The sequence below is a fragment of the Perca fluviatilis genome, chromosome 7 (genome assembly GCF_010015445.1).
Source record: "Perca fluviatilis chromosome 7, GENO_Pfluv_1.0, whole genome shotgun sequence".
NCBI classification, from domain to species: Eukaryota; Metazoa; Chordata; class Actinopteri; order Perciformes; family Percidae; genus Perca; species Perca fluviatilis.
In genome coordinates this window covers 569,975-586,022 of record NC_053118.1, presented here as the reverse complement: position 1 = coordinate 586,022, position 16,048 = coordinate 569,975, and the positions used below count along the sequence as shown (strand labels likewise).

The window sequence follows — 16,048 nt, the reverse complement described above, 5'->3', positions numbered from 1 at the left end:
GCTTTCTCAGTATCCCCTACTCTCACTCTCTTGGTAGGCACAAAGCAGTCCTCTGTGCAGCCACTGGTACTAAAGATCAAGATCGCACAGGTGGTAGCAGTAAGACCATCTGCCATGACGGAAACTTCTCTCACATAGTTGCTTACTGTGCAACATAGGTGTAACAGCATTGCATTTACTTGTAGTCTGATGTTTGTGATAAGGGTTACTGCTTTCTGAAATTCATCTTCAACACACTGCAAGCTAGGTATTCTCACTATATGTTTAGCTTTTTTTCCGTCAGATTTTGTCTATAAAATTAGAAAATATATGTAGGTTGGCCTACACTGTTAATGTATTGTTAGTTTGTTATAATATTAGTGTACTTCATTCGCAATGTACAACGTAAATATAGCAGCTTTTAAGGTAGCAATCTAGTGTATACATGCTTGGCCTTCTCAAAGCTGTGTTTCCTTCTCTTTGCCTTGGGGGCCTTAAGGTCCACAGGAACCCTCAACTCGTCTTCCTGCCCTGGGGGCACTTAGTCTCAACACAGTAGTAATAAACTCTCATCACTCTAAGTCAGGGGTGTGTATGTCAGTCTGTTACTGTGTGTGTGTGTGTGTGTGTGTGTGTGTGTGTGTGTGTGTGTGTGTGTGTGTGTGTGTGTGTGTGTGTGTGTGTGTGTGCACGTGTGCGTGCGGGCAGCAGTAGTCATAGGCCAAGCAGTAGTTGTAAAATCTCATCACTTTTAGTGGTCCTCCAGGGGTCCTGGACTCCTCTCGCTGTGTGTGGTTTGACCTGCCGTGGCCCTCCAGCCCTCCACATGCCCACTTAGATAAACAGGCAGTAAACACAGGCAGTCCTAGCACCACTCTCTTCCCTTTGCAGCATATACAAGACCTGCAGATGAAAGGACTAGTTCCCGACACTAATAGCCACTAGAGATTAGCTTCCACCATCCTCCTCTGTCCCATAATTAAAAGTTCAGCCACCATGTTCCAATGTTTCTAAGAATAGTAGAGTGTCTTCACTACGTGAACTACCCCTGTTACTACTGCCATAGTAACTGCTGCTAAAAAGCAATAAGTATGGGCCTAGTCTGTGTGCATAAATAATGGTTAAATAAGTGAGCATGTCTGCTTTAAGATGCTATATACAAGCCATAGCCATGGCACCATGATAAATACAGGCCCTGGTTACATGGGCTGGCTGAAGTTAGGGGGAATGTTTTTTATTAGCTTATCAGGCTTGCACACATATCTGAAAATAAGCATATAGTAACTGATAAGGCCACAGGGTAAAGTTTGCAAAAGTTGTTGGGTGATAATTTTGAGTCGGGAGGCTCGTGCAATAACATTGTTTCTGATATCAAAAGCTATGTTCTTCTGAGTCTTTGTCTGAAGAGTGTGTGCTGTGTATGTAACCAAAGAGCAGGGGTACATTCTGTGTGGAGGTATATGTAATGCTACTACACAGGTTGTAGACCAACTATGGATCAGAGACAGAGCTATTTGTTGCCAGTATCACAAGTGGTGGACTATGTCAATTCATTATCACTGTAGTGAATTATGTAGCTGCCATTGTGAAAGCCCTGTTGTAAGAGTGTGTGTGTTTTGAAGATAACAGTGAGGGTTAATTATGATAAGCAACACTCACGGTCACATAGTTGGAACAGTTTTTCCTCCAGCATGCCCCAGTACATTCCTTTAAATGGCGTGAGCCACTAATTCTCTATGTGCGTGTGTCAGAAAACATTTTCATCAAGTTTAAGATTTCCATGGAGACATTTATGTCAGGCCTTTTTGGATCACCTTGGGATTGTCCCGTCACCATGGCCAAATATGTCTTCTCCCTTTTTTCATCAACCAACAGGCATCCGAAAGGACGGGGGATGGATTGTTGGCGAGCTGGTCTTTGCTGCTCTCACCGTCTGTGGTGTCTCAGCATTGCATGTATAAGGAATGGTGCAGTGGTGTTACGAGATGAACAACAGTCTACAGAATAAGTCCAGTGTTGCACTGTTCTTAGTTCTGTCTGTCAGCAGTATGTATGTACTGTATATGCATCAGCATAGTGTGTTTGTCTTCATCTGACCATTTTCATGAGAGTCTGTGTGCCTTCAAATGCAATAGCATTTTTATGAAATGGACAGCAAGAGAGAGATAATTGGACTAATCCTTCTAGACCTAGAGTCCTGATGTCCTGATGATAAATCTCAGATTAGAGGTTGAAGGATAAGTGCAGCCTCTCTGGCAGCTGCTGCTGCTTTTCTACCTTCAAAGACTTGTCCTTTCTCCCTCCTTTTTCTTCTGCTCCTCCTCCCTATCCCTATATATCTCTCCTGCCTTCCCTCCCTCTCTGCTTTCTCTTAACCCACCTCTTTCCTCCCATCATTTCCTTTCTTTGTCCCTTCCCTTGTGTTTTTTGTCCCTATAGTCCCCCCATCTACCTCTCCTCCCTATCTGTCCAGTTGATCTGCAATAAGCCAGTCTTGGGAGAATTTTCAAGTGTGTTTAGAGTAGCTGACTCATCACTTCTTTTGTGCCATGGTTTGTTAATGTAGGGCAGCTGATAGTAGTTTGGGCATCCTGTGTTGCAGGTGGCTGAAGGTGTGTGTGTGTGTGTGTGTGTGTGTGTGTGTGTGTGTGTGTGTGTGTGTGTGTGTGTGTGTGTGTGTGTGTGTGTGTGTGTGTGTGTGTGTGTGTGTGTGTGTGTGTGTGTGTGTGTGTGTGTGTGTGTGTGTGTGTGTGTGTGTGTGTGTGTGTGTGTTTAAGTACATGCCTGTCTGTGTGATGTCTGGCTGTATTAAATACAGCTCTGATGGGTATAAACACCTCTTCCTTATCATCAGTGTGTGTGCAGACATGGGTGACATACTCCAAAAACAAGAAGCACAATCTGTCTTTACTCTGCTGTCAGCGAGCAGTATTCAAACCATGACTTCAGTCAACAGTGACTAATTACAGGCCAAATATGCATAGAAGCTCTTTCTCTGAAACTTCAGGACACACACACAGATCAATCTACATGTCCTTGTTGAGCTATCATGCTTAGCTGTCATCTTGACTTGTGGAATTTGTAACACAAAGTTTCATGCTAGGGTTAGGGTTTTGGGATTAAATGACACACCAGTGAGAGAGAATTAAGCTCCCGCTGTCTGTCCTAATCCACCAAAAAAAGGCACACTAAATCATTTTAGCCTTGACCTTACTCTAATACAAGACCTTTATGAATCTAAAACAGCCTTGTACAATTTTCCTCTCTACTTTTCTAACATGCCTTGGTATATTTTTTCTCCATCTGCTAACTTCTAATTGTTCAGTTGTAATCATCCTATCTCTGTTTGAGCTCATCCCTCTTAGCGTTGACACCGCAGTGACCCCCTTCCTGAATAAGGAAATCCAGCCAATCAGAACTAGTGTTTCATTGTTCTTTACACCCCTTTCATTCCTCTTTCCCTTCGTCCCTGCATTGCAGCTAAAATAGCTCATCCTGAAACCATTAGACCAAATTACTAAATGGTTCAAATGTGCAACCACTTAAAGCTTTGTCTTTAAGAGGAGTAATCTTCAATCTACTGTGGCAAGCAAGAAGAGGATGAGGTGGATAGTGGGAGCAGGAACTGAGAGGGACACAGAGACTGAAACTGAGAAGCATAGAGATAGATAGAAGGGGAAGGGGTTAAGATATTAGCTATTTCATATAAACCTCTCCCCACATTTCTTTCTCTTTCTCCATTTGCAACTCATGTATTTACTACAATCTACTTGTTGGTTTGCAGAGAAAGTGCAACATCCCATTCATTGGAATGTGAGAGGCTGACAGTGATAGTTATTGAGGTTAATAGGGAGTAAAAACTCACATGCTCACACTTATTTTCTCTCACACATGCACAGAGACCAAGTGCACTATCAACTGGCAAACATGCTGCTATGTTCCCTCTGTAAAAACACCTGCTGTTAAAACCATAATCAATTACTTACATTTATGTTAATACATTTTCACTTACAATACTAATTCCCTCTATGGATCCTGAATACTTTCACAAGAACTTTTCTCCTCATTTGGTGTTGTGTAGGTTTTCCAAGGAAGAAATCCTCTGGTGTACAGAAAATTATGTTTTTTTTTTCCAATTTCTGGCAGCAGCAACTATGTTTTCCTTGGAACAAATATAAGAACCCGGTAGCTAACTTGAGCAGTAATGAACTGAACATTCAAGAAAAAAAGATTTTAATGCTGGCTATATTTGAAAGGAACTCGATTTCACTCATGGACCAAACAGACAAATTGCTTGACAGAGATACTCAGACCGTTTGACTGGATAACAGCCAGACCGGTAGACTGAAAGATACAGTACATAGACAGACCAAAGGAGAGGATCCATTGCATATTGCCGTGCAAATGTCAAATTCTTATGTGCAGCATTCCCAGCTTCCTGAGTGACCCCAAATCTCAGCCGGAGGACTTTGATCTGTCACTGAGATAATTACTAAGTCTACTGAACTGACAAAAGGCCGAGCTGACAGAGATTCTGCAGAGAGGTGCAGAGACTTAAAGGTAATTGAAGACAGGATCTCGTCCTCAATTGTCCCACCTGGTCTCCAGAAAGCCGAGGGCTGTGGAGAGAGCCGGAGAGGATGACTGGAGAAGATGGGGTTGGACAACCACCATCTGGATGTTTGTTGCAAAAGACAGCTGGATCATGAAGTAGGTTAGTTTCTGGATGCAGACAGAATAAGAGAGGCAACAACAGATGTCACAATATTTGGGAAAAATAATAATTAAAAAAAACACAATTAGCAAGGGATATAAGTTAAACCAAGGAAGGGGAGGAGATATAAGAAAGATGATAGAGACATTAAAGGGGAAAGGTAATTAACATTAGCCTTGTTTAATTGTCAAGCAAAACATATGTGAATTAAAAGTACTTCCATCAGCTGATTTCAACCAGATACAGCATATACTGCACAGTATGCTTCTAAATTGAAAAAACATCATGAATAACAAAGCCAAACAGATGAATGGATAAGTGTCAGTTACTGTTATTATTTTGTTGGTGTAAAAAAAAAATGTTGTCCATCAAATTTTTTACCATCAAATTTTAGCTGTCTAATGATGAAAAAGAAAACCTCACATAATTGTCATATAACCACATCACATCCCTTTTACAGAGCAGTGCAGTAATAACCCAAACCAACATTATAGAACCACTATACTTTACACTTTTGAAATGTGCAATTATATTGGATCAGTTTTGGGAAATCGCATCAAATACAGCTGGAGTTTCCAAATTGACCCAGAGAGAAAAACAAAATAAAGAAGAATGGAAGCTCCGTGCTCGCAAAAAGTGAAATATTTGAAACTTTGAATGCGGTCAAATAAAAAATATCAAACAGGTAGTACACTTGAAGCTGAGTGTCCTTTCTCAGACAGTACGCTTGAGGTTTCCTGCCCATCTGCTATTACAGTATATCACATATCCTTTCCTGCTCTGTGTACACTTTGATTTGTGTGCATCTAAAGTAGGGGTGTGAGATATGACGATATTAGATCACGATTACATTATTTCCATGTTCTGCCTTAATAGAGAGACGGTTAGTATCGTGCTACAGTGCACATTCTATCAGTTGCAGTTCTATGGCCCCAGTGTTTCCCCTGCATACAGCAGTGCAGCGCTGCTGCTAAATGATTAGTGGCCACTGCCATGCAAAAATCTCCACAAGCGCAATAAACTCACTATCTCTTATTTAAGCAGCCAGAGTCGGGGACGAGTATATAGCTCTAAAGATCTAACACCCCCAGACAACATTTAATATTCTGTTATTGGTCATTTGAAAGCTTGTGTTTTTAGCCTCTCCACACATATGGAGCTGAGGAGAGACAGGTGAAGTGAAGACAACGTTGTCCGTGGCCTAATAGTTACAAACGGGCTCTGTCAAGAACGACACTCTTAACGTGTTGACGGATTTGTTGTTTTTAGCTGAGCTAGACCAGAGAATATTCTATTAAAACAGATTGGTGATGTTGTTTTGCCCTCATTGTTTTCATTTGTGAAGTTTGCTGGAAGTGATGTATTGAAGACAAATTGTGAAATGATATTTTTGCCACATCGCCCACCCCCTAAAGCTTCATTATATATTCTTTTTCTAGTCTTAATATTTTATTAAGACAATACTACATCATTATCTAGCTGACTAAGTATTCCATCTGCTTTTTAATTGCATAACTTCTCCATGGACATTTCTGGCCTCAAGAGTACATGTATATCAAACAGTATTGCAATATCAAGTAAACCTCAAATCGTGCCATTTGGATTAGGCTTTTCTATTTTGTACAGTGCAATTCATATAAAAATGCTTGGAAGGAACCCCAGCTAATGACAGACATTAAATTGCTTGGCTCCCCCTCTCCTCATGACAAAATGAGGGAACTCGGCTTGAACTGTAGAGAAAGCCCATGAGCCAGCTGAATGATAGCAGCGATAAGGAGTTTTCAAGGTAACTATGCAAAACTGAAACTGTCTGTGGGAAAGCAGCAGCAGAAGCAGAAGTCTGTTTATTTTAATGAGCTCAGAAGTGTCTCTCCTGTTTCTCTTACATTACACTGGGGCTCAGTTAGGGTTCACACAGTGCACTGTATGTCCATGATGGATATGGTAATGATACATTAATGCAATCAGGACCAAGTCTGTTTTGTCTCCCATTCAGAAGGCTAGCTATCTTGCTGACAAGGACCAGGTCACATTTGTTCGTGACTTTAAGCATTTTCCTTCGGTGTGATTGGAAGTGAGGGAGACAGAAAGTGTGTATTTTTATGGGCATATCAGGGAATTGTTGTAGTAGAGAGAGGCTAGGATTAGAGATAACAGCTGGAATAGTCCAAATCAGGGACGCTTGGGTTTCAGCAGGGCCACAGGCACCAATTGTGCAGTGTCTGGTTGTCTTTTCAGCACCATGAGAGTTGATGTGGATTTATTAATGCAAGGAATCAACTAGAAGGGGGAAATGTTTGTCTTCGGAGCCTCTCTTCAACATATGGAGCTCGACAGAGCTGCTGTTCTGCTGCTTCAAAGCCCTCGTCTGGCCTCGCTATTGGTCTACATTACATACTAGAGATGTGCATAAGTACATTTTTCTGTGGTCAAATATTTAGTGTGTGTTCCATTTTATGTTATTTAGGAAGGTGTAGAATTTGTTCACATTATAGACAAAACAACCGCTATGATTTCAAAAGTTGACCTTTGTTTGGCTGTGCCGGACTGATATCAGAGCTTACTCAGCCTGAGCTATATATGTAAGGATTAGTGGAATCACCCTTATCAAATATACATCCTTTTGATTTTATCTAAATTCAAATGTAACATGTACACATTATAATAGGGCCATGCACACCCATACATACACAGGAAACATGTTGCTACTGTTGAGTCAAGCACCACCAACGCTCTCCAGACAAAAGCACTGAGCCTGAGAAATGTGTCAAGTCCATAGCTAACAACCATGAGTCACCAAACCCAGCAGATGGGAAAGAGGGAGCCTCAGTCCTGATGGGAACAGTAAAAAAGAGCTCTCTCTGTGGATGAGATACAGCCCTGTGCTCACTACTACCTACATAACCATCTGTGGCGCATGTTGACATGCACACATTCAGCATGTGTACAGTACATGCATGTACGGTACATGCACAGTTTTGAATTGTCGATGTATGTACATGGACCTTTCAAAATGCATGTAATGTAGACACACACACACACAGACTTGGCTGTATGCGATATTTCCGGTTCACAGGACTTTGCATGTTTGGAGACTTACGTACTGTGGTCATCCCATAAATCATACAGATCCATGGCCAAATTCTGAAGCGTAGATTAGGAAAATTACTTAAAAAAAAAAAAAAAAAAAAACTTTGTCATCATCCACAATTTTATGTTCTCTCTGTGTATGTGCTGTATCTCTGTCTTTCACTGTTTTTTTCCCTCTCTTTGAATGTGCGTCTGTGATTCTGTCTTTTTGTGTATTTTTAGCGGTTTCTCTGCTTCTGTCACATCTTTCTCTATGTCTGCCTTTCACTGACTCTCTCGCTGGCTGAATCACTCTCCAGCTTTCTTCCTGCCTATTACTCTTATTGTACCCACAGCCATAGTCAACCTTTACGAGGTGGGTCTAGCCTGTCAGCTGCAGGCTACTGCAGTTGGTCCATGTTTAAAGACACATACACACTTACGCATATGTGCTTATATTCTCTTAAAAAAATAAAATAAAAATACCCATACAAATCCAGTGCAGAGCATTGTATGGGCCCAGAGTGAGAGCAGGCTTTCCGTAGGCCAGGATCTGTTTCCAGTCAAACCTGCCTGTGTCCTTCCTGAGGCCCTGGGCTCCTGCGGCGGCACTGCCCCTGGGCCGCTGGGTCACAGCACTGCAGGGGAACAGCTGTGTGTGTGTGTGTGTGTGTGTGTGTGTGTGTGTGTGTGTGTGTGTGTGTGTGTGTGTGTGTGTGTGTGTGTGTGTGTGTGTGTGTGTGTGTGTGTGTGTGTGTGTGTGTGTGTGTGTGTGTGTGTAGCTTCATGAGTCAGTGTCTGTTTCACACACATGGATACAAATAGAAACACTTCCTTATTTTCACAGACGCATGTACACATGTGTATCACTGACACACACACACACACACACACACACACACACACACACACACACACACACAGTTCCTCGCACCCACCCACACATAGCTGAGTCCCCTTTCAGTGGTGTCAACAGCTCCAGCTCTCTCTCTCTCACACTCACACACACACACACACACAAACACATCCATAGTCACAGACACTCACACCGACACACACACCAGTAGAACACCTGTCGGGCTGCATGGCTCGCTCCAGGACACCTTCGAGTCATGAGCTCATCGGAAAAGCAATTAAAGGCAGCGTAGGCCCCGCACGCTGGCGTAATGTTTTGTTTTGCTACTTGGCTTCAAAATTAACCAAACCTGTCAGAAGTCATCTGGCTGACTCGGCCTGGGCTATATTTATTTATTTTCTGTTGGAGAAGCTGGACGCAGGGTCTCAGTGCTGCCTCATGTCCAACAATGAAACAATTCTGAGGGGGGCGATTAGCTGGCTCGACATGAATCCTCCCCCCCTCCACCATCCACATAGGGGGTGGATGGTGAGCTAGCACCACCTCTCTTTGCCTGTCTGTAACTCTGATAGGGGGGGGTCATGGCCCTGTAGTTGCGAGGTTGTGCCCTCTGTAACCCCAATCAGGGCTTTGGTCTCCACTGTGGGACTTGGTTTTTGAACTTTCACTGACCTAACCGCTCCCAGTTTATTGAATTTCATGCTTGCAGTGACTGAACAAAAGCAGATTTTGCATTAAGATTTCAATGTACAAACGACATAGCCTGATAAAAAAGACAATATGAAGACAGCAAGATGTGTGGCTGATAGATTACTGGGGCTGTTCCCCAAAAAAGAGGAAACTGACAGAAGAACCTACACAGTGCTTAAAGGTTAGAGGCCTTCTCTCAGTCTGGTCTAATGCTCTACTGTAGCCTCAGGCAGTGAGCAGCCTGATGTCAGACAGTCATAAAACAACACCAGCAGCCCCGTGCTCTCTTTTAACTCTACTGGTCTTCAGAAAAAAACAAACACCTTTAACTTTAATAGGTCTACTGTGGGTGACTCATGGTAAGTGTGTCTTCATAGATGCCTGCACGGACATTATGCGGTTGATGTGTATTTTCAGCGTCTAGGCCACTGAGCTGTTTTCTGGTGTTTTCTTGAGGAATCATTTAGGAAGTAAGAAAAACACCTCTGTTATCATTGTCATCACTTTCTGTAATTACCCATATGCCACCCTGTTAGAGCAGAGAAAAACAACAGTTAGCCTGCTGCCGAGGTCACCCTCTTAGTGCGCCAGGCCATTTCATGGTGCTGCACGCTTCAAAGGAGGCGTCACTCTCCGGCAGTTATGTCAATACAGTGATGAAACAAGAAAACACGGTGCGGATGGTAAAGCCTTGGCCTTCAAAGCCTCATAAGCCAGGTCAACACATATTTTGTTTCTGTGTCACTGTCAAACCAGAAAAGAGTGAGAGAGAAAGAAAAGATTGTTTACTCTGTTAATTTCAGAAAGAGAGCTTTTTGATTGGTGTTGTGATTTATCAAAATGGTCATTTGCAAAAGCCAAGGAGACGTGTCACACAGCCACAATAAGATGACAACCGCTGACATGACACTTGAACACTGCTGATAGAATGTCATTCACTTCAGCTTACTTAGATATTAGAGCAACCAACTTACTAGACTTTAATACACTCAAAAGTCAGCTCGAGACAATTTTGTTATAACCGACACTCTGTGTGTTTTTTTGTGGATTGTATTTGTTCATGGAAATGCCGAGGCTTTCTGCGATGGCTCAGGCAGATGGCTGGTGGCAGTATATTCTGCCTTAAATCTGTATTGGCCTTTACACATATGCTGTAATATACTTGCTGTGTAGTCTGCTGTGGTTTAGAGAGTTATCTGCAATCAGGCATTTTATATTTTATTTGCTCATTTATCTCTGTAATAACTGTTAAATAAACAATCCATCTACTAAGTCATATGATTTATTATGCTATGACTAATTTCTGCTGAATGTGCTTCGTTGTGCTCAGTGCATCCCATAGACCTCAATTTAGGGTCAATTTATTGAATACATCTTCACTACTCAGCCCATTCCCAGCCTTTTGGGTCCTATACTGCTCATGCTGTTCTGGGCTATGATGAAACCACTTGAAGTTGGGCCCCAGCACTACAGCCACAGCCAAAGCCTATTAAGCAGCCACACTGTGGTATAGGAGTTCAAGCCACAGGGCTGAGGTTATGAGTCTTCGTCAGGGGGAGGGGAGAGAGGTGGATGTAGGATGACGAGGAAGGGTGGAGGTATGGTTTCAGAAGGAAGGGTAAAGAGGGGCGAAAGAATGGCAATTGAGGAGGAGACAGATTGTAATGGAGAGGTAGAGAAGAAGGATACAATAATAAGGTAAGGAAGGTTTTAGAATGGAATTGAAGCAGGGACAAATGGCAGTAAGGCTGTTGTTATGGAGACAATGAAGGTGTAGATGATGGATAGGGAAATAGTGAAGAAACAAAGATGAAAGTGACAGAAAGTAAAGAAAGTAGAAAGATAGATGATGCAATAAAGGAAGAAATGTGTGTCAGTTTGACTTGAAAGTGTCCCCGTTTTTAACTACTGCTACATGCATACACTATATTACATTATATTGTGCTGTACATAGATACACACACACACACACACACATACACACAAACACATACATTTACAACATGTTGTAAAAATGGAGCAAATTAGAGCTGTTTTATTTGCATTGTTCACAGGGAATAATGGAGGAGGGAGCAATCCCTGCCAAGCTGGAGAGCTGGTGTAACAAAAGTGTGTGTTTGTGTGTGCTTTTTTTTTGTGTTTTTTTTTTTTTTTTTTTTTTTTTTTTTTTTTTTTTTTTTTTTTTTTTTTTTTCTTCTCCAGGGCGAGTTTATAATTGTGCTCTGTCCATGCTTTAGAGATACTAAAATGTTAGGCTAAGCAACAAGCAATCAGGCTTTGCCGGAGGTGAAATGCACACACACATTTACACATTCACACTTACAGCTTTGCCTTGGGGCTTGAAACAGAAGACCGGGGTCTTGTCCAAAGCTCCATTAAACTGCTGAAAGTCCTTCTAGAGCTGAAACATCCTCCTATCGTCATGCTGGGACATTCCACGGCACGCCAGAGACCTGCGCTAATCCTGCCGGCATGGGAATCATTATTGATAGGATCCTAATGCATTACCTCAGGGCCTGCTTATTGTTGGTAAAGATTATTATTTAAGAGTAAACCAAAACCCAGAGAAAGTCTTGAGTTTCATAGAAATGTATCAAAAGAAAATGTTATTCTTGGCTTAGTGTGATACCACTTTGAACAGCACAATTGAAAGAAACTGTGTTCCAACCAGCAGGCTCGATACCCACCAGCAGGTCATTAGGACACAGTGTAAACTGCGCGGGAGAGGAAGAACCTCAATCTGAGCAGATTTGCCCTAAGTCACTTTAACTTGTTATTACCTTACATTTATTTCAGAGATCCGCATCGATGTCCCTCCTACTTTGCAGAAATAATTGCAGCAGCAGCATCAGACCATTTCTGTCTGTTAGATTAGATACTTTCCACTTCAATCATTTTGTGCATCTCTTTGGATCCTATTGAATTAGTTCTGTTGATCATTGAAGTTTAGTATTGTCAAACCACTGCTTCAGTGCTTTGAAACAACTGATCTGTGTTTGCGAGCAGTAATGTTGATTTTGTAAAGGCAAGACAGATGTACAGTATATCGTTTCCGATTAAGTCTTTTATTTTTGGAAAAATTGCTCACTTATCATGGCTTTCATTTTCTTTGTCTTCAGAGTTGCATTACTAAATCTCTGATCTTGTGTTGTTCTGTTGTCCAGGTGCAGTCCTGCTGGTCAGTGTCCAGGGCATAGCTGTCAACGTGGACCCACTTTTCTGCACATGGCTGTTGTACCAACCTCACAGAGGGAGTAGCAGGCAACAGCAACAGGTACCTTCTCTTACCTTCCTGGCCCTTTGTGTCAACATTTAAACATGTTGTACTTTTGAGGTTTCACATGTTTAACTTGTACATGTAATTTGTATTAACGGAGTCTGCAGCATATTCCTCTGTTGCACTCATTGTAAGCGGCTCCGGATAAGAGCCTGAAGGGAATGTATATGTCTCCCTCCCTCCCTCTCCATTGCCTTCTCATTCCCAGCTACCTTTTTCCATGTGCTCTGCTCCCTGTCTTCCATCCACTCTCTCTCTATTTATTTGACAGGGGTCATGGTGATGATTATGGACATTGAATGCTCTATGCCCACACACACGCACACACACACACACACACACACACACACACACACACACACACACACACACACACACACACGCGCAGACATGCTCAGTTTGATTGCCTGGGATATAGCACAGGTTCACCCCATAAAGGCACATAAATATATATAGTGTATGAAAGTATCATATTGTAATACTTTAAATGTTGTTTTTTTTCAACAAGTTGCTCTGTTTCATGCCTCCTGCAGTTTGGAAGGGCTGTCAGCATGCATGTGTGTGTGACAGACAAAGAGAGAGGGAGTTAATTGTACCAACTCCTTACTCTGGAGGTTATAGCTGTACGGGGGTAAACAGATGTTATGAGTTGAACTGCAGCCAGTGTGAAGGATACACAACACTGACGTGTGCGTGTGTGCGCGTGTGTGTGTGTGTGCACGCTGCAGCAAACGTTTGTCTGAATGTGTTTGTGCCTGTGTTCGTTTGTGTTTCTGTGAGCTCAGCTGCTTGTCATGGCCACCTCTCAAGGCCTGGCGGGTTTAGACAAGGCCTTCAGCTGAAGGCCACGCAACAGCCTGTGAAGGACAGAGGAGAGGACACTGACTGGTTGGGTCAGGATGGCAGGAAATTATGAGAAACGAGGTACTTAGGACAGATGGACAAGTGGAGAAGGACGTATGCAAAGAGGAATAGGAAGGGCTTTGGTAGTACAGAGGAAAGAGAAATGGAAAATGCAAATGAAAAGTTGATGCGAGGAAGAAAGAGGACCCAATCGATAATATCAGAGAGATGGAGTCACAAACAATGGGAGAGGGGAGGAACATGTAGGTATGATAGAGATAGCGTGCAGAGGAAAGATATGAAAACATGGAGGGACAAAAGAAAACACCTGGGAATGGGGTATAATAAGTAGAGTATGGAACAGCGAGGGGACAACAAAAAAAGGGGAAAGCACACGACAGAATCGAAAAGGTTGAATCAAAAGTCAACTGAAACTACCAGAGCGAGCAGGAAACGCAGCTTCACAGGCCACAAATCCGAGAAGTAGAGGGAGATGGTTGGGGAAGCGGGTAATAAAGAGAAATGGAATAAGAGGAAAAAAGAAGGTTGAGAACCAAACAGGCATTTGCCTTGGCTGTTTTCACCGCCCCTCAGTGTGTGTGGTAGAAGGAGTTAGCTCATACTATGTCATCCACCAGGAATGAGCGATGGTCATTGGGTAAGGTACCTGCTTTTAGTATAGAGTATTACAAATGTAGCCAAGCACATATTTCCCATGAAGTGTACAAACTGAATTATATATGTTTTGTTGTATTTAGCGTTTTAGCGTCATATGGTTTGTATATACAGTATTTTAGTGTTTAAAAGATGCATTTCAACTAACCTACTAGCAGAGGTGGGTAGAGTAGCCAAAAATTAGTAAAAGTACTGTTACTTCAGAATAATATAAAAGTAAAAAGTAGTCATCCAAATAATTACTTGAGTAAGAGTAAAAAAGTACTTGGTGAAAAAACTACTCAAGTACTGAGTAACTGTTGATTAACTTCAATCAGACAGACAAAAATACAAAATAATCATCTTTAGGCAAATTATAGTTCATCCAATCAATTAAATAAATTAAAATAAATAAATTACAAAATAGCTTAAATTAAAATAATCCAGGTAAATTCAAGTACTTAAAAAATCAAATCAATAATAATAATAATACATAAAAAAATAAGCACAAGTAACACAAATTTCAAAACCTTTATACTTTTTTTACTAGGCTCTGCAGGCAGAACTAGAACAAGGTAATGTAGCTGCTGTTTGGCACTTTTACTAAGGTAAACATGCTTTATGAGGCCAGAGGCCTGTACTACGAAGCAAGATTTGGGGTTAACGAGGTAACTTCAGGTTCACCAGGGTTTTCTGTATCACGAAGGTGGATCACTTGTTACCGGGTTCAATCGCCGTGGTAACTTATGCTGGACGCCTAACCTGGTCGGGAGCAAGTTAAGTTGGAGATCAGAGATCAACCGGTGTAAAAGCTCCGCCTACTGACCAATCAATACTCGATTGATAACGGCGATCACCGTTCTTAGAGGATTAGGCGGAGCTCGGGGCGCAGAGAGAGAGAGAGAGAGAGAGTGCGAGCAAGAGAGAGAGAGAGAGAGAGAGAGAGAGAGAGAGAGAGAGAGAGAGAGAGAGAGCTTGCGGGACCGCGATTGTTAGGTTAGGTGAAGCCGGGTAATAAATAATAAATCCAGGACATGTTGATTTGGCCTCTGCCGACGGTTGATTCTGACATTGTCAGAATCAACACTGTCCCGCCGCTGAGATTGTTGTAGCCTAATGTAGCGGAGTAAGAGTACAGTTTCTTCTTCACAAATCTACTAAGTAAAAGTAACAAGTATAGTGATTTAAAACTACTCCTAGAAATATAATTTTTTCAAAAACTTACTCAAGTAAATGTAACGGAGTAAATGTAACTCGTTACTACCCACCTCTGCCTACTGGCCTACAGCATTTCACCCTACTGTATGTGAAAGGACAAATCCGGCGCAAAATGAACCTAGGGGTTAATAACACGTGTACCGAGTCGACCGTTCTCTGGGATTTGTTTTCATGCTAATCGAATGTGACCAGTTTTATCGCAAACCGCTAATTAGCTTATAAAGCTAGTCGTCGGGCCACGTGTAAAGTAAAAAGAAATCTCTATTTCTATACCACTAACGAGGCTCAAAATAGCACCACACTTCCACGGTAGCATAATGAGGGTCCCTACATGTAAACCGAAAGCATTGAGAACTTTGTAAGTATACAGACCGTTTATTAAAAAGATAGTTTATGAAGAAGGTACCTTTCATGTATACAGGCGGGCGCCATCTTGGGAAAACAGTCACGACCAGTCGAACGACGAACGCCGTGCTTGAGCTATGTTACTGGTTGCTGGTTGCACAGCGTCCGTCGTTCGACTGCCTTGTTAGTGGTATAGAAATAGAGATTTCTTTTTCATTTACCCGTGCCCTGACGACTAGCTTTATAAGCTAATTAGCGGTTTGCGCTAAAACTGGTCACATTCGATTAGCATGAAAACATATCGACCCAGAGAACGGTCGACTCGGTACACGCGTTATTAACCCCTAGGTTCATTTTGCGCCGGATTTGTCATTTAAGTTGCAAAAAGAAGGATTTGGCCTCA

The 16,048-nt window shown here is 42.1% G+C and overlaps 1 protein-coding gene across 4 annotated transcripts in view; it reads left to right on the top strand.

The window, feature by feature from the left end:
• The window catches only part of LOC120562122 (vacuolar protein sorting-associated protein 13B), a 380,029-nt gene that overhangs the window by 138,544 nt on the left and 225,437 nt on the right, over window positions 1-16,048 (top strand). For all 4 annotated transcript variants that reach the window (XM_039805631.1, XM_039805634.1, XM_039805630.1 and 1 more), the window contains one exon: window positions 12,473-12,582. In XM_039805631.1, coding sequence (XP_039661565.1) covers window positions 12,473-12,582 — 110 coding nt within the window. The remainder of the gene's footprint in view (window positions 1-12,472; window positions 12,583-16,048) is intronic.